The sequence below is a fragment of the Mesoplodon mirus genome (assembly GCF_964341445.2).
Source record: "Mesoplodon mirus genome assembly, chromosome: 14".
Lineage (NCBI taxonomy): Eukaryota > Metazoa > Chordata > Mammalia > Artiodactyla > Ziphiidae > Mesoplodon > Mesoplodon mirus.
Genome location: NC_138990.1, coordinates 10,786,530 through 10,813,458, shown reverse-complemented (window position 1 = coordinate 10,813,458; position 26,929 = coordinate 10,786,530). Strand labels below are relative to the sequence as shown.

Below are 26,929 nucleotides of genomic sequence, written 5' to 3'. Positions count from 1 at the left end.
CTTGGTCTCATTGTAGATTGTTGGGTGCAATGAACTTTCAAGGTGTTCGCTGTCCCAAATTATTTTATATGTTGGCCTTGGAAAGAGGAGGTGCTATAGCGCGGCACATGGGATTCGGAAGCTCAGCTGAAAGGGCTTCTGTTCTGTGGACCTGCTCCCCAGCCTTCACAGATGTGCTGTGTGAGCTACTCTTCTGCTTTTTGTCATCTGTGTAAGCAAAAGTATGCTTGGGAATTGTGACCCCTTGTCTTGTTGGCTGGGTAACTATATCATGTGTGTCCTGAGGGGTGTGTGTGTCTGTAGCTTTCCTCCCTTTCCTTCCCATTGCAAGTTGCAGACAGCTGTGAGATGAGGACTCTCTCACCCTCTGATTGCCTTTCCCTGCGTTAAGCTGATTATCTTGGATGCATGGGATATGGGCCTACCTTTCAGTGCTTTCTCAAAGCCAGGAGCTGACCGGTGAAAGAGGCATGGTGTGGTCATGCATTGTAAACAACTCACACATTTCTAAGTTATATTTTGAAATAATTCAGCAGTAGCAATTTATATTTGTGTGGGCTTGACCGTTTACAAAGCTGTTTAACATATGTAATCATTCAGTCTTCACAAATCAGGAAAACAGCTCAGCTTGCTGAAGTGACATATCCTAAATCACAGTCACGAAGTGGCAGAACTGGGGTTCAACCCAGGTCCCTCTGGTCCAAGTCTTGTGCCCTAAACAGGTAGGAAAAAAAAACCCAACCACTCTCTCCCAGGTTGGTTTTGTAGATTGTATGGAGAAATCCAAGTGTATCAGATGTGCTGCAGCAAGGGCCTTCTAGTCTCATCCTGCAAAATGGGCATCTTCAATCCAGGGGACCATCCTATTGCTCTTGATTTCATCTTTAGGATACAGTTTGTTGTTTAAGTAAACATTATTTTTCAGAGAAGTTTTAGGTTCAGAGCACAATTGAGCAGAAAATAGAGTTCCCCTGTACACCTCTGGCCCTGACACAGGGACCGTCTCCCACTTATATGTACTGACATCTCACACCCCACAAGTACATTTACTCCTGGAATCATACAGTACGTAGCCCTTTCACATTGGCTTCTTACACTTAGTAATATGCATGTAAGTTTCCTGCATGTCTTTTCATGGCTTGACAGGCCATTTCTTTTTAGTGCTGAATAATATTCCATTGTCTGCATGCACCACACGATCCACTCACCTATGGAAGGACATCTTGGTTGCTTCAAAGTTTTGGCAATTATGAATAAACCCATAACTGTCTGTGTGCAGGTCTTTGTGTAGACATGCATTTCAACTATTTAGGTGAATACCAGGGAGCACAGTTGCTGCATCTTATGGTAAGAGTATGTGTAGTTTTGTAAAAAACTGCCAGTCTTCCAAAGTGGCTGTATCTTTTTGCATTCCCGCCAGCAATGATGAGCGTTCCTCTTGCTCCACATCCTCATGAGCATTTGGTGGTGTGTTTTGGAGTTTGACTATCCTAATAAGTGTGTAATGGTATCTTGTTTTAATTTGCATTTCCCTGATGATATATGATGTTGAACGTCTCTTTATGTGCTTTTTTGCCATCTGTATGTATTCTTTGGTGAGGTATCTGTTTAGAACTTTTGCCCATTTTTAATTGGGTTGTTTCTTATTGCTGAGTTTTAAGACTTCTTCGTATACTGTGGATCATAGTGCTTTATCAGAAATACATTTTGCAAACATTTCCTCCCAATCATGGCTTGTTGTCTTATTCTCTTCACACTGTTTTTCACAGAGCAGTTCTTAATATTAATGAAGTCCATCTTACCAATTATTTATTTCATGATAGTGCCTTTGATATTGGATCGTAAAAGTCATTGCCATACCCAAGGTCACCTAGAGTTTCTGTGTTATTTTGTTAGTAGTCTTATAGTTGTTGCATTTTGCATTTAGGTCTGTGATCTGTGTTAATTCTTGTAAAGCACGTAACGTCTGTGTCTAGATTGATGTCTTTGCATGTGGATGTGCAGTTATTCCAGCGCCATTTGTTGAAAAGACTGTCTTTGCTGCAAGACACTGCCCTTGCTGCTTCATCGAAGATCAGTTGACTATATTTATGTGGGCCTATGTTGGGGCTCTCTATTCTGTTCCACTGATGTATTTGCTTATTTTTTGCCAATACCAAATTGTCTCGATTACTGTAGCGTAATAGTAAGTCGTGACGTCAGGTAGCATCAGTCCTCCAACTTTGTTCTTCTTCAGTAGTGTTGTCTATTCTGGGTCTCTTGCCTCTATATAAACTTCAGAATTCATCTGTCAATATCCACAAAACTTGCTGGGATTTTGATTGGGACTGCTTTGAATCTGTAAGTCGAGAGGAACCGACGTATTGACCGGATATAGTTTTATGATCGCATGTATCTGGCTATTTTATTCACAGAATGATTTTGGAATTAAGGACTGCTCATAATCGCTGAGCATTTTTGTCCTTATGTGGATAATCAAAGTTTCTCCAGGTGCATGGATGGACAGAAGAATGATGAGCACTGTTTCCACCATTCAAATAAAGTGATCTAAATGTAGGGTTGGTTTGTTGTAATTGTTTGAAGAGGTCCTGATTTTTCCATTCCTGTTTTCAGGCGAAGGAAAGAGCATTCTTGGCTCGTTATCAGGCCGCATATTCCATTTTCCCTCAATGCTCTGTTGGGTATCATTGGAAGCAAGGTGAGTCAGATACTCTCCTGGACCTGGAAAGGTCTGCAGTCCGGAAAGGGAAACCGTGGTGTCGACGCCTGCGATACAAGCCTTCCTCTGGACCTCAGGCCCTTGATTCAGGCCCAGCGCTAGCAGCACCAGCTCCCACCCTCCCCACCCCATCCACAGATGAATTTACTTGGTGCCCAACAAACCCAGTGTAAAGGGTTGCATTCCAGAATAGCATTCCACGCCGCCAACTCATCTGTTTTGTCTTCAAGCACAGCTGACTCTTTAAAAATCACTGTCCAGCTCATGGTGATCACCCAGCAGTTCGTTCCAGGCAGATGATAACTTTACTTTCTCGGTCCCTCCCCACTCTCCCCATGTTGTCTATCAAAGACACCTTCCTGAGCCCTTGCCAAGTGTACTGCTCACCCGGGCTTAGGCCCTTTTTCGTGTCATATACTTAAAGGTGTGTCTCAGAACTCCTGGAGAGAAGGGGTTATGACTCATATTTGTTCCAAAATAGTACTAGTCATGCCTGCCTCTGCACCTCTCCCTAAAATCCAACCCCATAACTGTATTTATGGAAACAACTGTGAAAAATCAAAGCTTTGAAAAACTGGACAGTTTTCCTTGTCCTACCCTAGTGACAGATGCTCTTCAAATGCTATTCTGTATTACCAATAAGAGAGGCTCATAAGTGAAAATAAACTTGCGAAATGTTTGGTTGAAATAAACATAAAGCAGTTTTTTTTTAACTTTTCACAGTCTTTCCATATGCTTTTACCAATTTATTTAACCAAGCAGTTTCCTTTTGAGATACCAGATTGAACATTTCCTAGCCACTGAACCATTTCAGAAATCCAAGTCTGAACCCCAGTAGGGAAATACTGTTTCTTAAGGAAGTTCTCATTTACATATAATTAATTATAGTTTTATAATATATTTATAGAGTTGTCAGCAAAATGGAGGAGTAGGTAGCTCCAAACACCCATCCTTCCAAAGAAACACCGAAAAAAGTACCAGAAACTGTCAGAACCAACTTTGTCAGAACTCTGGAAAACAAAGGTTTATAGCAACCAAGAAGATGCTGTATTAAGAAAAAAGAAGCTTAAAAACAGAAAGAAAGCTTTGTGGCATTTTTACTTGCCCTGGACAAACCTCTCTCCCGGCTTGGCAGTGGTCTTGAAGATGGCAGCCCACTTTCTCAAATGTGAGACCCTGGTCCCCTAGTCCCAGGGAAAGAGAGGAGACCTTATTCCTGAATTGTCATGTTTGCCCCAATCTAAGGGCCATCCTGAAAGACTAAAGGTGCTCATCTCTGGTTTGCCTATCTTGGAATTTATTCAGGGAGGAAAAGCAGCAAGCTTTGCTTGAAAACATGTTAAGGATTTTTTTTTTTTTTTTTTTTTTTTTTAATGTGCAGAGCTACCTGGGGCAAAAGATTACAAGAGACTGCTCAAAACCTGGGAGGAAAAGCCAGGGAGAGGATTTCTTTGGGATATTAGTGCATTCAAAAGCAATTGTGTATACTGGGGAATTTAGAAAAGCAGGACAGGAATTATGCTCAGAAAAGACCTGAAAACACCCCAGTTTTCACCACTGCTTGACCTATAGGCTTGGTGCATTCAGAAAGTGAAGGCTGAGGCAGAATCATAAATGGTCTGGCTAAGTGTTAAAGAGTGTCCCAGCACAGAGCCAATCCATAGAAGATTGGGAGAGGTGTTTTTGTTTGTTTTTTAAGGTTCTCAAATTCAAGGAAATTTCTGTCAAAACACTGGCTGGACACAGCTAAGCCTTCAATAATTCAGAACAGAAAAATCCCTGGGAAGGGGGAGATTCTGATTTCCAGAATTATTCTGGAATATTGGAATGTCCCGTTTTCAACAACAACAACAAAATCACAAAGCATACAAAGAAAACGCAAAGTACAGCCCATTCAAAGGAAAAAAATTAAATTTACAGAAACCATCCCTGAGGAAGCCCAGATACCACATTTGCTAGACAAAGAATTTAAGCCAGCTGTCTCAGATATGCTTAAGAGGTAAAGAAAACCAGGAAAATAATATACAAACAAAATGAGAATATCAGTAAAGAGAAATAATAAAAAGGAACCACATAGAAATTCTGGAGCTGGAAAGTACAAAAACTGAAATGAAAAAAAATACACTAAAGGGTTCAGCACATTTGAGGAGGAAGAAGAAAAAATAGGGAAACTTGAAGATAGAACAACTGAAATGATCCAGTCTGAGAAGCAGAAAGAAAAATGACCACCCCCCAAGGGACTTGTGGGAGACCATCAAGCTCACCAACATGTGCATTATGGGAGGACCAGAAGGATAAGAGACAGAGAAAAAGGAGCAAGAAGAATATTTGAAGAAATAATGACTGAAAACCTCCCATATCTGAAAGATACTAACCTATACATGCAAATAGCTCAACAGATTCCAAGCAAGATAAAATCAAAGGGATCCACGCTAAGACACATTATAGTCCAATTGTTGAAAAGAGACAGAGAATCTTGAAAGCAGCAAAAGAGAAGCAACTCCTCATGTACAAGGGATCCTCAATAAGATTAACATCTAATTTCTCATCGGAAACCATAGAAGCCAGAGGCAGTGGGGTGACGTATTTTAGGTGCTGAAAGAAAAAACTTTCAATGAAGAATTCTACATCCAGCAAAACTATCCTTCAAGAATGAAGGAGAGGGACTTCCCTGGTGGTGCAGTAGTTAAGAATCCGCCTGCCAGTGCAGGGGACACGGGTTTGATCCCTGGTCCGGGAGGATCCCACATGCCGCGGAGCAAGTAAGCCCGTGCGCTACAACTACTGAGCCTGCACTCTAGAGCCCGTGAGCCGCAACTACTGAAGCCCACGTGCCTAGAGCCTGTGCTCTACAACAAGAGAAGCCACCGCAATGAAAAGCACGAGCACCACAATGAAGAGTAGCCCCTGCTCACCGCAACTAGAAAAAACATAGGCAGAACAAAATCGCAGCAAGATCTTTTTTGACTCACTTCCTAGAGTAATGGAAATAAATACAAAAATAAACAAATGGGACCTAAGTAAACTTAAAAGCTTTTACACAGCAAAGGAAACCATAAACAAGACGAAAAGACAACCCTCAGAATAGGAGAAAATATTTGCAAATGAAGAAACTGACAAGGGATTAATCTCCAAAATATACAAACAGCTCATGCAGCTCAAAATTAAAAAAACCCAATCAAAAAATGGACAGGGCTTCCCTGGTGGTACAGTGGTTGAGAGTCCACCTGCTGATGCAGGGGACACGGGTTCATGCCCCGGTCCGGGAAGATCCCACATGCCGCGGAGCGGCTAGGCCTGTGAGCCATGGCCACTGAGCCTGCGCGTCCGGAGCCTGTGCTCCACAACGGGAGAGGCCACAACAGTGAGAGGCCCGTGTACTGCAAAAAAAAAAAGGACAGAAGACCTAAGTAGACATTTCTCCAAAGAAGACATACAGATGGCCAACAAACACATGAAAGGATGCTCAACATCACTAATCATTAGAGAAATGCAAATCAAAACTACAGTGAGGTATCACCTCACACCAGTTAGCATGGGATTCATCAGAAAATCTACAAACAATAAATGCTGGAGAGGGTGTGGAGAAAGGGAACCCTCTTGCACTGTTGGTGGGAATGTAAACTGATACAGCCACTGTGGAGAACAGTATGGAGGTTCCTTAAAAAACTAAAAATAGAACTACCATACGACCCAGCAATCCCACTACTGGGCATATACCCTGAGAAAACCATAATTCAAAAAGAGTCATGTACCAAAATGTTCATTGCAGCTCTATTTACAATAGCCAGGAGATGGAAACAACCTAAGTGTCCATCATCGGATGAATGGATAAAGAAGATGTGGCACATATATACAATGGAACATTACTCAGCCATAAAAAGAAACGAAATTGAGTTATTTGTAGTGAGGTGGATGGACCTAGACTCTGTCATACAGAGTGAAGTAAGAGAAAAATACCATATGGTAACACATATATGTGGAGTCTAAAGAAGAAAAATGGTTCTGAAGAACCTAAGGGCAGGACAGGAGTAAAGACGCAGATGTAGAGAATGGACTTGAGGACACAGGGAGGGGGGAGGGTAAGCTGGGACGAAGTGAGAGACTGGCATGAACATATATACACTACCAAGTGTAAAATAGCTAGTGGGAAGCAGCTGCCTAGCACAGGGAGATCAGCTCGGTGCTTTGTGACCACCTAGAGGAGTGGGATAGGGAGGGAGGGAGGGAGGGAGGGAGACGCAAGAGGGAGGAGATATGGGGATATATGTATATGTGTAACTGATTCACTTTGTTATAAAACAGAAACCAACACACCATTGTAAAGCAATTATACTCCAATAAAGATGTTAAAAATTTTTTTTTATTTAATACACTTAACCTACTGGTTTAGCCTAGCCTACCTTAAATGTACTCAGAACACTTACATTAGCCCATAGTTGGGCAAAATCATCTGACACAAGCCTATTTAATAATAAAGTGTCGAATATCTCATGTAATTTATTGAATACTGTACTTGAAAGTGAAAAACAGAATGGCTGTGAGGGTACTGACCAGTAGTGTACCCAGCTGAAAGCACACTGGATTTGAAGAATTTTGAAGGATTGAGCTACAGTTAACTGCTGGATGATGGGGATGCTACAGCCACAGGTCATCAGTCCCTCTTCTGATGAGGCTTGAGAATAGCCGGTAGAAAGATCTGGGGCATTGACACTTGGTTTCGCAGGCATACTGTTTGTTCTTCGGGAAGATAACCAGTTTTGACTGCACAGTTTTTCTTCTCTGTGGTAAGCAAGAGCTTCCTGTATCTGCCTGCCAGGTCTTGCCAGTCTCTTGTAATTCACATCCATTTCTTCTAACTTCCACACGCCACTGGTGATGGCAGCAAACGCCTCTGCCAGTTTCTTTGCTGTGAACTTTCTTGGTGCCTCGGGTATAACTTCCTCTGCCTCAACTTCTTCTTTCTTCCTCCAGTTCAATCAGCTCTTCGTTGGAAGGCTCTTCAGCCTCGATGCTGAGAAGCTCATGAATATCCTCTTTATCAACGTCCAATTCTAGCTGCCTCCCAAGCACTAGAAGCTTGTTACTTTACTATTTCGGCAACAGTAGAATCTTTGTTAAAAGCCTTTCCGTGCGTCCATGTAGAACTTTCTTCCAAATGCCATTCATGCATTGCTGTGTGACTTCTTCCCATGCTGCAGTGATGGTTCACATTTAGAGCATGGTTGTGTTTGGAAGCGAATACACCACCTTTACATCAGGATGCATGTCACAGACATGCTGTGGATGCCCTGGAGCTTTGTCCAAGATCAGCTGGAATGGGATGTTGTTTTGCCTACAATATTCTCTTGCCTGTGACAAACAGTTTAAAAAAAGTCTCCAAACAATGCTACTGTTTCCAGGCTTTCTTATTATGGTAAAAACAAATGGGAAGTGTATGCTTGCTCACATTCTTGAATGCTCTAGGATTTTCTAGTTGGTACATTAGGAAAGGCTTTAATTTGAACCCTGCAACATTTCCACCCAAAAGCAGTGTTAAGTGGTCTCAGAATGCCTGACATTGTCTTGGACTCTTTATGAATGTATGTATGTTCTGGCATACGGTTCTAGAACAAGCTTGTCTCATCAATATTCACTTTGTGTTCTGGCAAATGTTTCTCATCCACAATCATCCTATATAGCTCTTCCTTAAAAGCTTCAACACCTTTAGCATTGGCACTTGCTGCCTCACTGTTGAATTTCACATTATGAAAATTATGATGCTTTTGAAGCATTGAAACCTCCCATGACTTGCTGTAAACACTTGTGTATAAAGAGTGAATTGAAAAGACTTCTTGCCTTAGCCTGGGTCATCAGTCAGCTAGGTGGTGTACGTTTCTGTATCTGGTCTTCCACGTGACAAGTAATTTTTCAATATCACCAATTAGCCCAGCTCTTTTCTTCGTGATGATGGTATATTTAATTGATGCTGTTTCACTGCATCATTGATTCACTTCTTATCCTTTAAGATGGTTATCATCAATGGAAAATTCCTAACTCATGTGTGATGATCATTACTGGCTTTTGCCACCTTCGTGCTGGACAATTACCTTGAGTTTCATCTCAAGAGTAACTGCCTTCCTCTTCTTCCTACTAGAAGCAGCAGATGCAGATGGGCATTTTGCAGACATTACAGGATGTGAAAACACAAACCACAATCTGTAAAAAATGCAAGCAACACAGTACACTGAAGAGTATTGGTTGTTTACCCTCAGGATCATATGGCTGACAGGGAGCTATCAACATCCATTTCTAATAAAACTCTCAACAAAGTGAATATAGAGGGAACACACCTGAATATATATGGTGTCATATATGACAAGGCCATAGCTAACATAAAACATATAGTAAAAAATAAAAAAGGAAAATCTGAATAGTCTTAGATCTGTTGAAAAAACTGAATCCTCTGTTAAAAATCCTACTGCATGTTTTCACTGATGAAGTGCTTCTACTACACATTTTAGAAACATTACTTCACATGCATTTTTAAATTTTATTTATTTATTTGGCTGTGCCAGGTCTTAGTTGTGGCTGGCAGGATCTTTGTTGTGGCGTGCAGGATCTTTAGTTGCAGCACGTGAACTCTCAGTTGCGGCACGTGGGATCTAGTTCCCTGACCAGGGATCGAACCCAGGACCCCTGCATTGGGAACATGGAGTCTTAGCCACTGGACCACCAGGGAAGCCCCGTACACATACATTTAAAGCTATAAATTCCCATCTAAGCACTGTTGTAAACTGAATTCCACCACTTTTGAATGGTTGTATTTTTATTATGCCGTTCCAAGTATCTCATTTCCATTCTGATTTTTTCTTGATCAATGGGTTACTTAGAAGTATGCTGCTTAATTTCTCGACATTTGAGAATTTCGTAGTTATCTTTGTTTTGGGGCAGTGTATGGTTCTTGAATAAGCAATGTGCACTTGAAATGAATGTGTATTTTGTAGCCACTGGCTTTAGTGTTCTAATAAATGTCAATTTGTTTGATAGGTTCAAATATTTTATACTTGTATTGGTTTTATATGTTTATTGTATCAATTACAGAAAGAGGTGGGTGAGAATCTTCAACTGTAATTGTGAACTTGTTTTCTCCTTTAATTTTGTCAAATTTTGCTTCATATTACTTTGAAGTTCTGTTATTAGGTTCATACTTAGGATTATTATATCTTCCTGCTGAATTGTGAAAACAACTTCTCTCTGGTAAAACCCTATCTTCACATCACTTTGGTATTAATATAGCCATATTTGCTTTCATACAATTAGTGTTTGCATGATATAACTTTTTCCGTGCTTTTACTTCTAACCTACGAACTGTATCTTTTGTAAGTATTATATAGTCAAGCCTTTTACTTAATCCAGTCAGACCATCTTTATCTTGCAACTGGAGCACAAGTATCGTCCACTTGTTGAAAGTTCGCTTTACACTTCACTTTTATGAAATACCTACATTAGTACCTGTTTTTGCTAACTGAAAGAAATCTGAAGAGGATTTTTGCTTTTACCAAAAAAAAAGGCAAAATGTGAAAACAGCATTCAGCGTTTGTTTTGCAGAGAGGTGTTACGGAGGCAGCATGCATCCTGAGCAGTGAAAGTGGTACTGCCAAGCTCCTTCCCAGGAAACTACGCTCAGCATCTCAGCATCAAGGCGCCGTAGCTTTGAACTGTGTCTGTGAGCATCTGCTATGTCTATTTATTTTGTGCATCCATTAGCAAGACGTGTCCTCAGGTACCTGCTTCTACGCTTGCGAAAGGTTTCAGAGGAAACCTCTACTTTCAATACTTCCGAATAGTGGGGGAAACTTGCATTTAGAGAAGTCCCACTTCTTCCTTCTTTCCTACCTTTTTAATCAATTAAAAAAATAAGAATGTCATTTTCTCATTCAACTCCAAAAGCTTTTCCTACTTGGAGTTAATTTTTATTTTGCTTAAAATATACATAACACAAAATTGACCATCTTAATCATTTTTAAGTGTACAATTCAGTGGCAGTAAGGACATTTACAATGTGGTACAACCATCACCACCATCTGTCTCCAGAATTTTTTCATCACCCAAACAGAAAGTCTGTAACCGTGAAACAGTAACTGCCAGTTCCCCTTCCTCTCAGCCCCAGTAACCATCATTCTACTTCCTGTCTCTGCTCTAGGAACATGACTGTCCCTCATATAAGTGGAATCATACCATATCTGTCCTTTTGTGTGTCTGCCATATTTCACTTAGTGTATTTTCAAGACTCATCCATGTTGTAGCCTGTGTCAGAATTTTTCCTTTTTAAGAGACTGAAAAATATTCCACTGTATAGATATGCCACATTGTTTATCTGTTCATCTATTGGGTTGTTTCCACTTCTTGGCTTTTGTGAATAATGCTGCTATGAACATGAGTCTACAAGTACCTGCTTGAATCCTTGCTTCCAATTCTCTTGAGTATAAACATAGCAGTGGAATTGCTGGATCGTGCGTTAATTCTATGTTTAACTTTTCGAGGAACTTTATCCAGACTTCTAAAAATACAGTCCCACTGCTGCTTAAGATTACCCATGAAGTTAGTTTCCCCTGTACACCGTTTTTTCTTGCATCATGATGTGGGTTACTTTTTTTCCCTAAGGATATTCTTTTTTTCTTTTTCTTATTATTTTTTTTAAGCCTGAGGATATTCTTAAAAGTTCCTTCAGCAGGTGCCTGAAGAAAAACTCTGGCTTTTATCTGAAAATGTCAGTAAGAACAGGGAAAATAATTTTGCTGTGTCTAGACTTATTTTCAGGCATGTTCTCTGGCACAGTAAGAGTGGCATCTACTTTCTTGACTCCCCCTGTTGTTGTTAAGAAGTCAGCTGTTAAGTCTGTCACCTCTTTGAAGATCATGTTTTTCCCCATTCTGGGTACTTTTAAGAACCTAGTTGTTTTGGGTATTCTTTTAACTTATTACTGTTACTTACTACCCACAGGTGTGGATATTTTATTTATCTTGCTTGCTTTAGTTAGGCTTCTTCGATCTGACATGTCAGTACTGGAAAAATTTCAGTCTCAGAATGTCACCCTCCCTCACCAGTCTCTTAATTCTCTGTCACTGATGGTCAAACCTAGACTTTTCTGTGCCCGCCTTATAAGTTAACACTTCTTTACAGTTTCCTGTTACTCAATGCTGTCTTGCGTTATTTTTACCAATCTTTCAGTTTGTAAAAGAGCTTCTTTCTGCCACTTAACGCGTGTGCTGAATTTCTAATTTTAACCATCACGTGTCATTTCTGTTAAGTTCTATTCAGCTTCTTTCCAAATCTGGTCATTTCTGGCAATCTCGTTCTTTCATCATATTCCTATACTCTCATTTCTTCAAACATACTAAACATTTCAGAATATAAAATAAGTGCTGGATCATTCCAGAACCTACAAAGTTTGCACATTTAATATGGCAGTTTCAGGTTTGCATTGACTCTTGCTCATGGTAGCTTTCAGTTTTCATATTTGTCGATACAATGCATTTGATTGTGAATAACAGTCCTTGGAACTATCTGTGGGACTCCTTTGAGGCCTGGCTTGAAGGTGATTTCCTCTATAGAGAATCCAAGTTTTCCTCTTCTTTTGCCTATTGGAGATTTCTAATCAACAGTGCCAATTCTAGATCCAAAACTGTATAAAGAAGCTTCTGGTAAGAAATTCCCAGGGAAGACGTTTCCCACTAAGATAGGTAGATATTTGTACTTATTCTTTTCAGAAAACTTTGTTTTTGAAAGTTCCTCCATTAAAGATTTTGGTTTGAAGTGGGCTTGACATTAGGCGGGGATCTTTGATCTCCTACTCTGAGCTCACAGGTAAAAATCCAGGCTCTAGGCCTTGTCTACGCTACTTGATTTCAATTTAATTCCTTTTAGTACAGCTACAGCTGTCTAGGAGAATCAACGAGCTATAGACAAGTGGCTTCTTTATTTTCTTCCTTCATAGAGATGATTATTTTAGATACTACTGTTCTAAAACTGCTAGTAATTTCATTTTCCTTTGAAAACTCTTAAACTATAAAGGGTCAGAAGAGAGACAAAGGATTTTGATCTCTTACCTTTTTAGAACCATTTAACCCATCACTATTTGGTGTTCTGGTTAATTGTCACTTCTAAAGGTAGCGATCAGTGGTGTTTCTTTACAGAAGTGTGACAGGAGTTTCACCTTGGCTGGGGAGAAACTTGTTTCCATGTTGGCATTGTAATAACCACTCAAGAATCACTATAGCGTCCAATTCCTGTGCTTTTCAGATGAGTTCCTGGTGCAAGCTCTCACACCTGTAACACTCATGAAGTGTGTGTTGACTCTGCAACCAGAGAAGAATGTGCCAGTAAACTGAGTCAAAACATTATATGGATACTTTAATGCAAAATGCCTAACACTGAAAATCAGCAAAGCTTCATTTACATTAAAACTCCATTGAACCCCAAGAATGGTGCAGCAGTTGACCTCTGCTATATAATGCCAATCCTAAGGCAGTACAACGTCCAAACGTCGGTGGTCGCTTCCTCCACTGCCCTTCTGAACCCTAAGGGGTCGGGGAGAGGGTACTCAGACACAACAAAACACAGCCCAAATAAACTGCGTGGCGATTCCTAAGAGTTATAACCCATTTGACTAAGCTGTCCAACCACACAGCTGGGGAATAACTGCAGGTCTTGTTCCGGAGCTGATAAGGGGTTCTGTTTTTACAGCTGGGTAGAAGCTCTGCACTAGGTGAGAAGTCACAGTTTAAGGATGCATGTTCTGTAAATAGTTACTACATATACACATTTAGTGTCTGTAAACACTAGAAATATACATTAGACAGAGTACCCTTACTAGGTGGGTACAGTTTAAAAAAGATGAGGTAACATGAGTCTCAAAGTCCACAGGATTCCTGCCTGAAGAGTTTGAACAGCTGCCAGTAATTCATTTCCAATGTGCAGGGGTAAGGCGCCTCTGGGACCCTCAGGGTTTGCCAAAACTGGATTCACTGGCTTTCAGCATAGCAACCGCATCTTTCACTGCATGGTAGATAACATTCTTCACCTGAAAAAACGAGAGAAAATATGGTCAGTTTACCATGAGATCTAAAATCTGTCAGTAAGAATAAACCTCCCCCCCACCAATTTTATACCATGCTCTTGAAATTTAAAACTCAAAATCCAATATGAAAGGTTAATAATACTTGAAAGGCCCCATGGGCTCCTTTAGGCTGTTATTTTATACACATTTTAAACCCATGCCTCCTTTGAAGAACCTAAAAGCTCATTTTCGCCCTTCCAGAGGCTTTGATCCTACGTGGCCCTGCCCCCAGTGAGTGCAGACACAAGGTACAGCTCTATTTTTCAGAGTTTATCTATTTCTCTAGTTTTCCAAACATGGAATCATATTTAGATGATTCACTACTGAAAGCCTCTAAACCAAAATGAGATTTCCTCCATGTTTATTCCTCCTTTGCCTAAGTAGGTAGCAGAACTAGACATAAAGCCAGTTCATGAACTCACTGGACCAAGTGTGGTATGGCCAAGTTTGCTGATTATTTTTATAAGGTCAGTAATGGGCTACAAAGCCAGAGTCAGAGAATGCCAGGAATCACAGCCATTTTTACCTGTAATTTGTCTTCATGATTTGTATGAGTCTGTGACAGATAGCGGAATTCCTGAGTAAGCCAGAAGCAGTGCTTAACATGTTCTGGAGAAACAAAATCTTCAGCCACTTTGATACAGCTATATAAGTTATGAACCTGGAAAACAACAAGCCACACAGTAACACATGCCAAAGTTTACAGCGTAAGGAAAATAAAGACTAAACTAATGGTTCTTGCCTGGTGTGGAGCTCCTGCTGGGATAAATACCACATCTCCAAGAAACTGCACGATAGCCCAGCCTTGAACTCCATACTCTTGATGAAGACGCTTTCTTAGTGATCGGTCTAAATACCAGCTCTGATCATGAATGGGATCGTGGTCGGCGGGGTTTTCTTGACCTTGCTCTTCTGAAACCTAGAATACATTCCAAGTATTATGAAACTGAGTAACATGCTGGGTCTCCATGAGGGCATTTTGCCCCCTGGACAGTGGGCAGTCAGTCAGTAAATGTCAGGCCTTCTTTAACGTGTGTCCCTGTTGGCAGAAAGAGAAAACAGTACTCAAAGACGTTAACGGAGTGACCCAAGAGGAGACTGAAAGAAAATGTGGGTTCCCTGCTGTCATTTCCTGTAAACCGTGACTGGCAGGCTGCATATTTCTGTAAACACTGTGTTAGGACAGTATTTTGGCCTAGGCTTTTGAATGTAAGTAGACTTAAGCGCCTTAGAAATAGACTTGCTACACTGCAGTTCTTAAAAATCTGTATTCACTTAACAATTTGAGTTATGAAACAGTCCCAAAGTTGGCTGTAGGTTAAACTCGTTTACTCTAGACCCAGTATCTGGCAGCACAGACTCAGGGTGACACTATCAAAGGAACAATATGGTGACCAGCAGGTTTTCTGGAAGAGTCAAGTTATCCTTAGCTAGAAACATCTTGATTGAAGCAAATGCTAGTTAAGGGTCTAACCTGGCACCAGGCAGCAGGCTAGGAGCGTTCATATCCACTCCTCATGAACAACTGAAGAATACCAGCCACAAATATCTGGGCTGCAACTAGCAGCCTCAGTGGCGAACAGGTTAAAAACTGAATATGCTCATCTTTCCAGCTGCCTAGAACTTCCACACAGAACCCTTGCTGAACAGCCTGCTAACTACTGGAGACCTGGAATCTTCAAAGTCCCTGTATCCCTTTCCCGCATAAGCTAATGGCCACAGTAGGGTGTGAGGTCTTCCTGACCTACTACTAAATGAGGGTGGATAAAACCAACAGGGACCTTAGTAACTCACTTGGAACACAGCTATCAAGAGCAAAGAAGTGATACATGGACTTCTGAAGTGCTTAGATTTTTAAGGCAATAAAAACAAATAGACACTACGTGATCATCAGAGGAACGACCTCGAAGGGAAAGCACAAAAATCTCCAAATGCACTATGACGTAACACACAGACATAAGAACAAAGATAAGTTTCCCTCTTCTCAGACGTGTGAGCCTAATCATCTAGAAATCGTTGTTCCTTAGCAACCAGCTTCAGCCTATCCAATCTGAGATGCACAGATCTAACTTTTGAAGCTGTGATTATTCTCCAGTAATCCAGTCAGGTCTCGACATGTCGTATATAATACCGCTATTCTGCATATCTCTCTCCACATGCCATAGGGTGAGGAGCACACCTTTTTAAGAAATTCTCGTATCTTCTCTGTGTCCTTAGCAGCATATATGTGCCAGAGGGCTCCTGGCTTCTCTTTTCCTTCAGTAAATCGCTTTATCGTGAGTTCATCAGAATCTCCATCTTGGATGGTTTTAAGGACTTCTGGAGCAAGAGAAAGCAAACATCAGACCACAACGTCCCAGCTCAGAGAATAGGCCCCACTTTTTTATGCTCAGCATCCTACCTTCTTCTTGGTCACACTGTCCTTTGGGAATTCCCACATAGACCATGACGTTAGCTGCATCAGATACATCTAAGTGAAGATTTGTTGTTCCATATTTCCGATCTTCTGGAGTAATTAATCCTGCAAACAGAAAATGCCTTAAATTTACTGAGACAGCAAAGACTGTCTCAGTCTTTCCCACTCCCTGGAATACGTGGTCACAAAACTTAAAAGCTACCTTTCTAATCATGTAAATGTAATGGAACAATATTTAATATTAAGTTATTTTATCCTTTCAACTTTGGGGGAAAAAGTTCTTATTAAATATTTATTTGTAAGACTAAAAAACCAACTCCTAATACTAGCACTTGTTTCTGGTGATAGGCAAAATAGGTTTCCTCCTGCTGAGAACAACTAAAAATCCTTGATGAAATTATTTTTAAAAAATTTTTTTTAATGAGTCAATATGCTGGCAAGAAAAGAAGAAAGCCAAAACTAGAAAGCAGGACTCGGGAACGGTACAGTGGACTACTGAGGCTGGGATTTGCCAAAAGGATGTTTGCTCAAGCAGGTGAACTCAAGCTTTGGTTGACACAGACTAGAGGGACTCTGGGGTAAGACGTACGATGGGGAGTCTAACAGAAACCCCCCTCAGAAACATGTAAAGCTGGGGCCTCAAATGACTATGCATTCAGTGCAAGAAGGAACGCTGCCCACATGTTCCTTGGATCCCTCAACTGTGAAAGAGGTGAGCCTGAGCATGAGGTCCACGCTGGTACTCATAATCCGAGACTCTAACCTCTGACCCCAGGAGAAGGCTCTTTTGTTCAGCATTCACCCTGAGGCTCGTCAAGCCCTGCGGTTACCTTGGACGCACATCCTGACACGCACTCACTGCTTCTTGAATGGGCAGCGGAGCCAAGCATAGCTCAGGGCTGGCAAGCTGAGGCTGTTTCCTAACCTGCCAGGCCCTGAAGCAGCCTGTCTTGTTCGGAGGCCAAGGAACCTCTCTCTGGCTTGCAGGGGCCTGTGGTTTAGGAGCAGCTATACACAGGACAGGGGACCTTATCATTTCAACCGTGGACCATGGCCCTAGGGCTCTGCTGCACTTTCCTTTCTTCCCAGTTTGCTGAAATATCAGCCCTAGGAGGAGGTAAAGCAACAGATACTGGACAAAAATCATAGGATATATGAGATTTCCTTTAAAATAGTAAAGGAAAAATATAAAGGGAGGAAATAATTATGGAAAAAGAACCTGAGAGCTGTTCTAACTGGGGGATGAGTATATGGGAAGTCACTGTCCTGGACTCTCACGTTTTCAGTGCATTTGGCAAATTTTCTATAGTAAAAAATAAGTAAAATCTGAGAAGAGAAAAAAGCAATTAACATGATAGAAGGCAAATGAATGACATGAACAGTTATTCACGACAACGCGGAGGAATATCCAGAAGTCTGATTGCATTTATATAAAGCTCAAAAGCAGGTTAAATACTAAAGAATATTCTGCAGGAACACAAACATATATGGTAAAACTAAAAACATAAGGAAACGATGAACACCAACTTCAGGACGTGGTTAACACTCGGGGCAGAAGGAAGGAGCGGAGCTGGGAGGAGGGAGGGAAGGGCAGCATGTCTCAGAGCCCCGTCGGACGCTGCCTGCTGGTTTGGCCGTTGCCAAACTGAGTAAAGTGTCCCGCCAAAGAGGAAGGAAACGACACCTACCCAGCCATCAGCCCAAAGTGCAGCCAATCCCAGCTCCGGGTGACTGCACACCGATAAAACCAGGCTCTAAACTGAGAGAGCCTGAACTCAGATGGAACGAAAAACAACGGTCCCAGGGAAAGGATTCCCAGAAAATAGAAAATCCTGAAACAAAACACACCATGGACTTCTATGAAAAGAACACAAGCGGACACAGGAGGGGCTGCTGGGTGACAGAGTACTGGGGTTGGAGGCTGGGCCAAGCCTAGAAATTAGGAGACTTAAGTCCTCCTCCCAGACCTGCCACTAGATGCCCCTTGGATATCCTGATCAGGTCACCGTCCCGTCTACCGTCCTGAAGTCCTGGTCCCCATGTGTAAAACTGGTGCTGGGGCTGGGGCTGGAGCTGGAGAGACGGTGACTGTATGGTCTTTCCAAGGGGCCTTTCACTCTGCATTGTCTGTGGAGGAGTCACAGCTCAGTCACCCAACTTCAGAAAAACGACTGCTCTTTAACGATGTTTACGATAAGGTGTGAGGTGTTTGAAAATGAACACGTTTTCTTTATTTTCCATCCCTAACTGCTTACTCTGAACGGGAACAATGTTGATAGGAAAAGCTATTATAGAGTAACACTGCCCTCTATCTATTGGTATCTAGGAGGAAGAGAGTTGCTGTCAAGCCATTTAAACCAAGCAGACTATTTATTTTGAAAACTTCTCAGATAACCACTTCTACCCTATGAAGCTGCATAATTTCTATAAGGCATGGATAATCACTATGCAACATTACACCATGTGCTTTAGTGGAAAAATGCTTCCATTTACATAAATTCATTGCAAATCTTCCCTGTGAACAGAATATGCCCTGAAGTCCCAGCCATCCAGCTTCTTTGAAGGGCTCGGGGGAAGGGAACATCCTGGGCATCTAGACTGTGGCAACTTCCCAAGATAAACTCCCCTCCTGGAATGTCCCCTGAGCTCACTGCAGGCGGTTCCCCGGGCGACCCCACCGGAACAGAAGAAGTGGGGGGCTGAGGTCCAAGCCCTCCCAACAGCATCTGGAGAACGTGGCAAAGATGCCAGAAGACTCTGGCCTGCCACCCTCAAGTCTGAGAGACTGCAGTTGGGATCAGTATGGAAGGAAGGAAATAAATCGGAGAAATACAATTCCAAGGGTGTTCTCAGTACTAACTTAAGTAACTAACTACTACCCACCAACACAGAACATTGAATTTAAGAGTAGCAGATGCTGGGGCTTCCCTGGCGGCGCAGTGGTTGAGAGTCCGCCTGCCGATGCAGGGGACACGGGTTCGTGCCCCGGTCCAGGAAGATCCTACATGCCGCACAGCGGCTGGGCCCGTGAGCCATGGCCGCTGAGCCTGCGCGTCCGGAGCCTGTGCTCCGCAACGGGAGAGGCCACAACAGTGAGAGGCCTGCGTACCGCAAAAAAAAAAAAAAAAAAAAAAAGAGTAGCAGATGCTGAAACAGCTGGAATGCTAGCAGACTGACCTAAACGTCCGGCAACATTAATAAAATTACATTCATTCAGTCATGTACCACGCAACCGTTAAACATCATCGCACTAAAAACCATTAAGCAACATGTGAAGACTTTACGGTGTAATATTGGGTGTAGGAGAAACTTTTTAAATGGCATACGCCCTACAACTGCAGCTGTGAAACGGAAATATACATACACGTGGCCAAGGAGTGAAAGGAAATATGCAAAAATGAAGACTACTGCTGTGTTAAGGGTTAGGGTTATAGATGTCTTCCATCTCTCCCTCCCCAAAAATCAATGTTCCAAGCATTGTCTTGCCTTACTTCTGTAATAATTGTTTCAAGTGAGCCATTTCTTCCTTACCATAAGCATTATACATCTTGGGGCCCAGATCTGGCCTAACGAAGTAGTTTGGCAGCCTTGAGGCCAAGTTCAGTTTGCCATCTCTCCTGGTGTACTCAGGCAGTGGAATGTTGGCCATCAGATCATCAAACCTAGAACAAGAGAACCGTGAATTTGCAAAAGGAGCTTGTGTTTCTAATATATCGTGGGATTTGATTTGTTCCTTCTTACACCAAAAGGAACGACAAAACTATCTGTGCTCGTGAAGATGGAGATAGCTATCGTTAACAACATTTAAGATTAGCGTATGATATCACTTATATGTGGGTTCTAAAATATGATACAAATGAACCTATCTAGGAAACAGAAACAGAATCAGGGACATAGAGAATAGACTGGTGGTTGCCAAGGGAGAGGGGGCTGGGAAGGTGTAGGAGTGGGAGTTTGGGGTTAGCAGATGCAAACTGGTACATACAGAATGGATAAACCACAAGGTCCTACTGCAGAGCACAGGGAACTATATTCAGTATCCTGTGATAAACCATAATGGAAAAGAATATAAAAAAAGAGTGTATAGATATGTATAACTGATTCACTTTGCTGTACGGCAGTAACACAACACTGTAATTCAACTACACTTCAATAAACAATAAATTTTAAAAACCCAATAGTTAAGATTAGAATTATAGTGCTTATGAACAAAAACATCTTCTTTCTCTCCTACCACACACATATGTATCAAAATGAGCTCGAATACTGCAGACAAAAGATCTGAGCAACAAGTTCCTGATGATAAGTAGTGACACTAAGGGATATATTATTCATTAGTTCTGAGGATTCTCTGCAAGGTTCAAGCTCAATTCAGGAAAGTGGATCTAGCGAGTCCGCTGTCTTGTCTAAAGCAATGATATCACTGTACTATACGCAACCCTAGCATGTCTGATCTCACCCCTGCCTCCAAATCAGTGCGTGCACGTCTGAGTCAGCCTCTTCTCTGGCGGAGCACTACAGTGGAAACGCGTGGAGTTTTCACCAGTGAGCCAGATTTAAAAGTCAGTAACTTCATCTTACCACCTAAAAAAAGTTTATCCTACCAAGTCAAGGACAGGATCATCTCTCCCCTCCCCATAATCGTACCTGGAGGGCATCATATCTCTAAAATCTTCTCCTGGGGGCCAGTCCTTAAGTTTCAACACCATTGGCTCTTTTTCATTTCTCAAGCGGTCTGCAAGAAGGTAACCGGAATTACTGAATTGCTACTATTCATAACTCGGAAACAGACCAAAATCGATGGCAAATTAGCACTTTAAGCCTTAACAATGCAAATAAAACTTATCTCTGCAAGATCTTCATAATCTGATACAGTTGGTATACAAATACTATTTTTAATATTCCCCTCCTGCAAATGGCCAATCATTTTATTTCTGCAGTGCCGAGAGATCCATTCATACCCAGGAAGCAGCAAGGGGTAGCAAAATGAAGACCACCAACTAGTTTGTATTACAGCCCTGTCTTTTCTAAATGCTTATTCAACTGCTACTCCTTCTTTGAGATTTCAGCCACTCCCTTTTGTCTATTCCACATAGGCAGTGTTTTGACAGATCCAACCTCCTCCTATACAATGTTCTAGAAGAAGTGAGCAGCTCCCCAACTAACAAACAGCAATTTAACAATCAAAGGGCCACAGATTTTAGAAAACCCAGTTTTCTGAGGCCAGCACGAAATAGAAATGACTTACTTTGCTCAGAGAGGCTGAAGCTACCTGATGTTCTATCCAGGGACAACTAGGGCTAATAGGGCCCACTCTCCCCCGCTTCCCCATCTTCTAGGTGACACATACAGGGTTTAGTCAGAACTATGTTCTTCTAATAGCGCAGTTACCCACTGCAGGTAATGTGAAGGAACCAAGAACCAAGGAGCTCTAACTGAAAAAAATATGTTGACAATTATGATTAACAGCAATGATAACTATTATTTCACTTCTTGCTGTGTTCCAGTCTCTGCTCAAGTGTTTTAACCATTTAGTCCTTACACCTAAATCCAACATCCCAGTGAGATCTGGCACTATTTAATATTTCTACTTTTGGATGAGGAAATTGACAGATGCCTGAGGCCATCCAGCTGTTGAAATTAAACAGCAGAACTGAAACTGGAACCCAGTTTCAAACCTTATATCCATGAGGACTAACATTTGTATAGCGTCCTATAGTCAACCGAATCCCATGACCTAGTTTGAACAGGTGCACACTCCAGGAGACGAGAAACACAGGAAAATACGGGTACAGTGTATGTTCAGGACACCAGTGGCGTCTCAGCGTGGGTGGTGTACCGGGGGTCTGGGCAGCAGGATCATCAGTATGGAAAGGGCAGGCTGCGGTGGACTCTGGGCTGCCTTAACCATTTGCAGGCATGAGGAAGTGTGAGCCCCAGAAAAATGCAACTACCAAGCTCACGTACACAGCAAGCACATATCAAGAGTCAGGATTTGAACCCAGGCCTAAGTGGAAAGCACACTGTAGTATGTGTGGCCCTCGATCCCCTTTCAAAGGACCTGCTGCCCAGACACAGCTCTGGGGTCTGCGTCAGCTGCAGAGAGCTGTCCTGCCAGGTCATGCCCTCCCTGGGGCACCAGCACCTGGAGGCCGAGGGAGGTGAGGGGATAAAGGCCCTGACTTTCCCCACTTCAGCCCAATCTGAGACAATGAGAGGCGATGCCTGCTGCAGAGCTCCCTGCCAGACTGGCTGAGGCTCCGCTGGCCTCCGCCACAGCCCGCCCCTCCCGCAGCCCAGTCCTGCTTCCTCCTCCTCCATCTCAGACGTTGATCCCCAGGGAAACACCTTACGTCTGAAACCCAACCTTAACCTCTACATGTGGAAACCCCCATCATGCCCTACTTAGAGTTAGCTATACCTTTGTTCTAAAGTTCGTTGAAAGTGCGGGCCATAACCTGTAAACGTGGGTAATGGGAAATAAGGAAGCAGGAGATTACAAGGTAAAAACATGTCGTGAAAGAACGAGAATGCTAAATCAGCAAAGTTGAATTATTGAGTCTGAGAATGAACTGGCCAAGCCCTCCAGTGGGGGTGGGAGCACGAGGCCAGGTGCCTGTGCCGATGAAGGGCTTCCTGCAAACAGCTTACTGACTGGCCAGTCCACGGAAAGGGCCCCAGCTCAGCACCAGACACTCCAGCCTCCTTACCACCACCAGCCCCCCTCGCCCAGGGATAACCTGCGTTCAACGGATCCACGTGCTCTGGCACTTTCAGTTCTACTTATCGTGTTAAACATAATTAAAATTTTTTAAAGAACGAGGCTACAGAAAACCACGAGCCCCGGCTCCGTGCTCCCCTCCCCGTGGGCACATTTCTGTCACAGGACAGACCTGGAGCCACGTGCAGAAGAGGTGACTAAACCCTCACTCTCTAAGGAACCACAAAGCGAACTGGCCTCCGTTCAAAAGCACAAACTTTGTAAAAAGAAAGGGGAAGAGGAGATAAGACACTGATTTTAAACTCCAGAGTCACAGAAAATGCTGTCGCTGCCGCTGGAGGGCCGCAGACTGCTGCTACTCCCGTGCCCCCTCCTTTCACATCCTCAACCCCCTTAAAAGGTCTCTAATACATACTCGGAACATCTTCAAATCCATCCCAGAAGTCTCCTACTGTGGCTCCTGTGATGATTTCATTGGTTCTGCAATTAACGAGGTCAACTTCCTGACTTCCAAACTCTTCCCTGAAGGATTCCGGTTTCCAGAGTTCAGTGTTCAGTTTATGATGCACGCCTGACACCATCACCGGCTACGAGGACAGAACGAAGACTTTACTTTGAGCTCCCCCAGCTCCGTCCCTTCACCCGAGGCAGCCCTTCCTCAAACCGCTGCTGCTGTGTTTCTCTGTGGCTGGTCCTCAGTCTCAGATCCCAAAGTGGCAGCTTAGTCCCGAGTCACCTGCTACACACACCCCTCAGACTACACTAGTGAGCTCCTAAGAGCAAGGATCACACCTTCCAACTCAGATCCCACTGCTCACGGAACACCAAGGCCAAGGCTCAGGGCTACGCAGGGGATGTGAAGCAGAGACAGGCGGCGACAGTGCCCTGTCCAAAGAGGACGCTGCCCCTGGCGGGCAGGCAGGAACACGGCCCTGGACCGCCACGCCTTCGGGTTACCCAGGACAAGCCAGAAATCCTGATCTTCATGCGAAAGAGCCTGACTAAAATACTGGCAACAAGCTCAACTTTTAAAAAACATTATCTAATCTAAACAAAACATGCTGGTGGACTGTATTCGGTCTGTCATTGTCATCGTGAGCAAATCTTGTTAGAACACAGGACTGAAAAGAATCATTTTTTTTTTGGTTAAATACATACATTTTTCTATTTGGCAATTCCCCAAGTCCTGGCCTTGTCCAAGAGCAAAGTGTTCCTTTAGTGAGGCCTCCATGTGGCCCAGAAGAGAAGACAAAGATCCAGAAAACATAAACCAAAACAAGAAAACAGAGGAACAGGTCTACGAAGCCACGCATCTCCTAAACTATCAAGCAAACCTTAAGACTGAACATCACTGCCCTTTAGAAAGCAGGCTCCTTCCCTTGGGAGACCACACACCAATTCCAGGCTGACACCACATGGCTCAGGGCCACCTAAGATTGTCTTTAGCACAAGGTTCTAATTCATGGAAGAGGGATGCCTGATTTTTATCCTATTTTGTGTAATCCCCCAAACCCCACCAGCCTGAGTCATCTTCCCACTTCTCCTACTGAAGTTTATCACACAAGAGTCACCAAGAGCCCAGAATGCTCTCATCAAAAATCCAAGGATGGGGCTTCCCTGGTGCCACAGTGGTTGAGAGTCCGCCTGCCGATGCAGCGGACGCGGGTTCGTGCCCCGGTCCGGGAAGATCCCACATGCCGCGGAGCGGCTGGGCCCGTGAGCCATGGCTGCTGGGCCTGCGCGTCTGGAGCCTGTGCTCCGCAACAGGAGAGGCCACAACAGTGAGAAGCCTGCATACCGAAAAAAAAAAAAAAAAAAAAAAAATCCAAGGATGACTGGTTGGAAGCAATCAAAACCTCATCAGAGAATACAGCTCAGGAATGTCTGCGATAAGAAATAAGACTCATGGCCACACTCTGCTCTAACTGTATTCACAGAAAACAATAAAAAGAGATAAAGTATATGCCATTTACAATCCAGGAAGGGGGCAGGGGAGGGGGGGTTGTCAGGAGTCTACCAAAGGCACCAAGAAGGGGATGTGAAGTGGGTTGGAAAGCAGAGGCCCCGCGTACCTGCCCTTGCTTCCAGCACTCCCTAAACACATTCCAGTTGCTCTTGTTGTTGGGATCTTGCAGGCACAGCAGGCGACTATCACACAGCCAGTAGTGAGGAGTGTCAAAGCCCAGGATGCTGGGCTTGATGGTCAGTCCTTGCGGCCGCTTAGATAAATCGGAGCAAGTCTTATTTTGCACCAAAGAGGCAAAGATGTCATCAAGGATTTTTGGTGTATTCTTGAGTCCACTTTCTGTCTGAATTTGGAAAAAAAAAAAAACCACGAGTTTTAAATATATCATTCCCTACCATCAAAAAACCCATTCCTATTATGGTAGGATGAGCCTACATTACACATCCAGGAAAGAAGCTAAACCACGAAAGAATCTTACCCTCAAAAGGGTAAGTCCTCTTCCTCTACCTGACATCACAACTCTCAGAAGTGGGTACAGGAAAAAGTGTTAACAGGTGAAAATGACCCAGCCCAGAATTCTAACCATGTGAAGCCCATGTACCAATGACACAGCCTCTGTACCCATGAAGGAATGCATGGGACTCATCCTTCTTTCTACTTTCTATTTCAGTTTCTCCCTACCCTAACTCCAATTCATCTCTACAAGGTGAAGTAATAAACAGTAAAATAAAGGCGTACCTTTCCTGCAGAGGAATTCAAGAGATTTCGGAGGAAACCAGAATTGTTGTTGCTTACAGGTGTCAAAATTGTGCTATTAAAGGTGTGGAGGACTGTGTTGGATTTGCTCAAGGGGGGTAGAGGTGGAAGGCATTTGATTTCATTCTTTAAAATTGGCATCGTTGGTTGTTTTTCTAAAAACAAATCAAAAACATCCAGATGGAAAAAGCATTCTGAAAAGGCAAATCCCTTACTAGTCTTGTACTGACAGAGTTACTTTGGAACTTGGTTTTCATTTACTAGAACCCAAACAACTTAAGAGGATAAATGACATTACTGATTTAGACATGGATTTCCAACTGCTATTAAAAAAATAAATATCCAATATCCAAGGTGATACTATGGTAAACTGCATTTTTTATTTGTTTGTTCCTGGTATACAAAATACAATTGAGTTTTGTAAATTAACATTGTAACTATCAACCCTGATAGATATGTTTACAAATACAGATTCTCCTAAGACTTTTCCTTATGTATAATTAGATTGCTTACAAATACCAACAGTTCTATCCCTTTCTTTCCAATCCTAACATCTCTGTTTGTTTACCTTACTGACTTAAATAGCCCAAACTTCCAATACAATGTTTAATAAAGGAGTGCAAGCAGGAATCCTTGTCTCATGCCTGAACACAGAGGGAAACTGTTAAAAATTATTCAACCGATGAAAAAATTCAATCACAATTTAGGATGTTTGCTGTTAGTTTTATTATAGAAACTCATTAGATTAAGGACATTCCCTTCTATTCCTATTTTAAGGGTTTTTTTAAAAAAAAATTATAAATAGGCTTTGAATTTTACTCTTTTTCTGTATCTCTTCACATGACTTTTCCCCCGCTTTTTTAATGTTAAAACTACAGCTGCATTTCTGAAGCTCTGCTTGGTCACCCTGTATGATTCTTTTATTTATAGTGCTAAATTCTATTCACTGAGATGTTGTTTAGGATCTTTGCATGAAAGAAACTGATCTGCAACCTTCCTTTCTTTAACGCAGCCAGAGAGCAGACTCACCAAAATCCTAATCTAACTACCTGATTCCAAACCCGTGTTCTTTATACTATCGTCAAGCATCCCAAGACAACAGCACAGATGAGAAAAATAAAGCTGAAGCCAGGACGTTGCAACTTAGACGAAACAGGAAATATACACAGGGTTAAAGGCAGAAAGGCAAAAATCACTATTAAAACACACACGTCTCAGCCCACTCCATTCCTGCCAGACACAATCTCAAC

General features: G+C 42.5%; 1 protein-coding gene across 2 annotated transcripts in view; it reads right to left on the bottom strand.

Annotated features, from left to right (window-relative positions):
• Positions 1 to 13,096: 13,096 nt before the first annotated feature.
• The window catches only part of KDM3A (lysine demethylase 3A), a 53,096-nt gene continuing 39,263 nt past the window's right edge, over positions 13,097 to 26,929 (bottom strand). Inside the window, exons 17-26 of one of the 2 annotated variants that reach the window (XM_082642177.1) lie at positions 25,662 to 25,834; positions 25,030 to 25,266; positions 23,373 to 23,544; positions 20,884 to 20,971; positions 19,768 to 19,898; positions 16,222 to 16,341; positions 16,000 to 16,139; positions 14,563 to 14,739; positions 14,347 to 14,481; positions 13,097 to 13,784 (exon numbers count right to left, since the gene is read on the bottom strand). In XM_082642177.1, coding sequence (XP_082498303.1) covers positions 13,704 to 13,784; positions 14,347 to 14,481; positions 14,563 to 14,739; positions 16,000 to 16,139; positions 16,222 to 16,341; positions 19,768 to 19,898; positions 20,884 to 20,971; positions 23,373 to 23,544; positions 25,030 to 25,266; positions 25,662 to 25,834 — 1,454 coding nt within the window. In that variant the 3' untranslated portion in view covers positions 13,097 to 13,703. The remainder of the gene's footprint in view (positions 13,785 to 14,346; positions 14,482 to 14,562; positions 14,740 to 15,999; positions 16,140 to 16,221; positions 16,342 to 19,767; positions 19,899 to 20,883; positions 20,972 to 23,372; positions 23,545 to 25,029; positions 25,267 to 25,661; positions 25,835 to 26,929) is intronic. The other variant, XM_082642178.1, reaches the window with a different exon arrangement.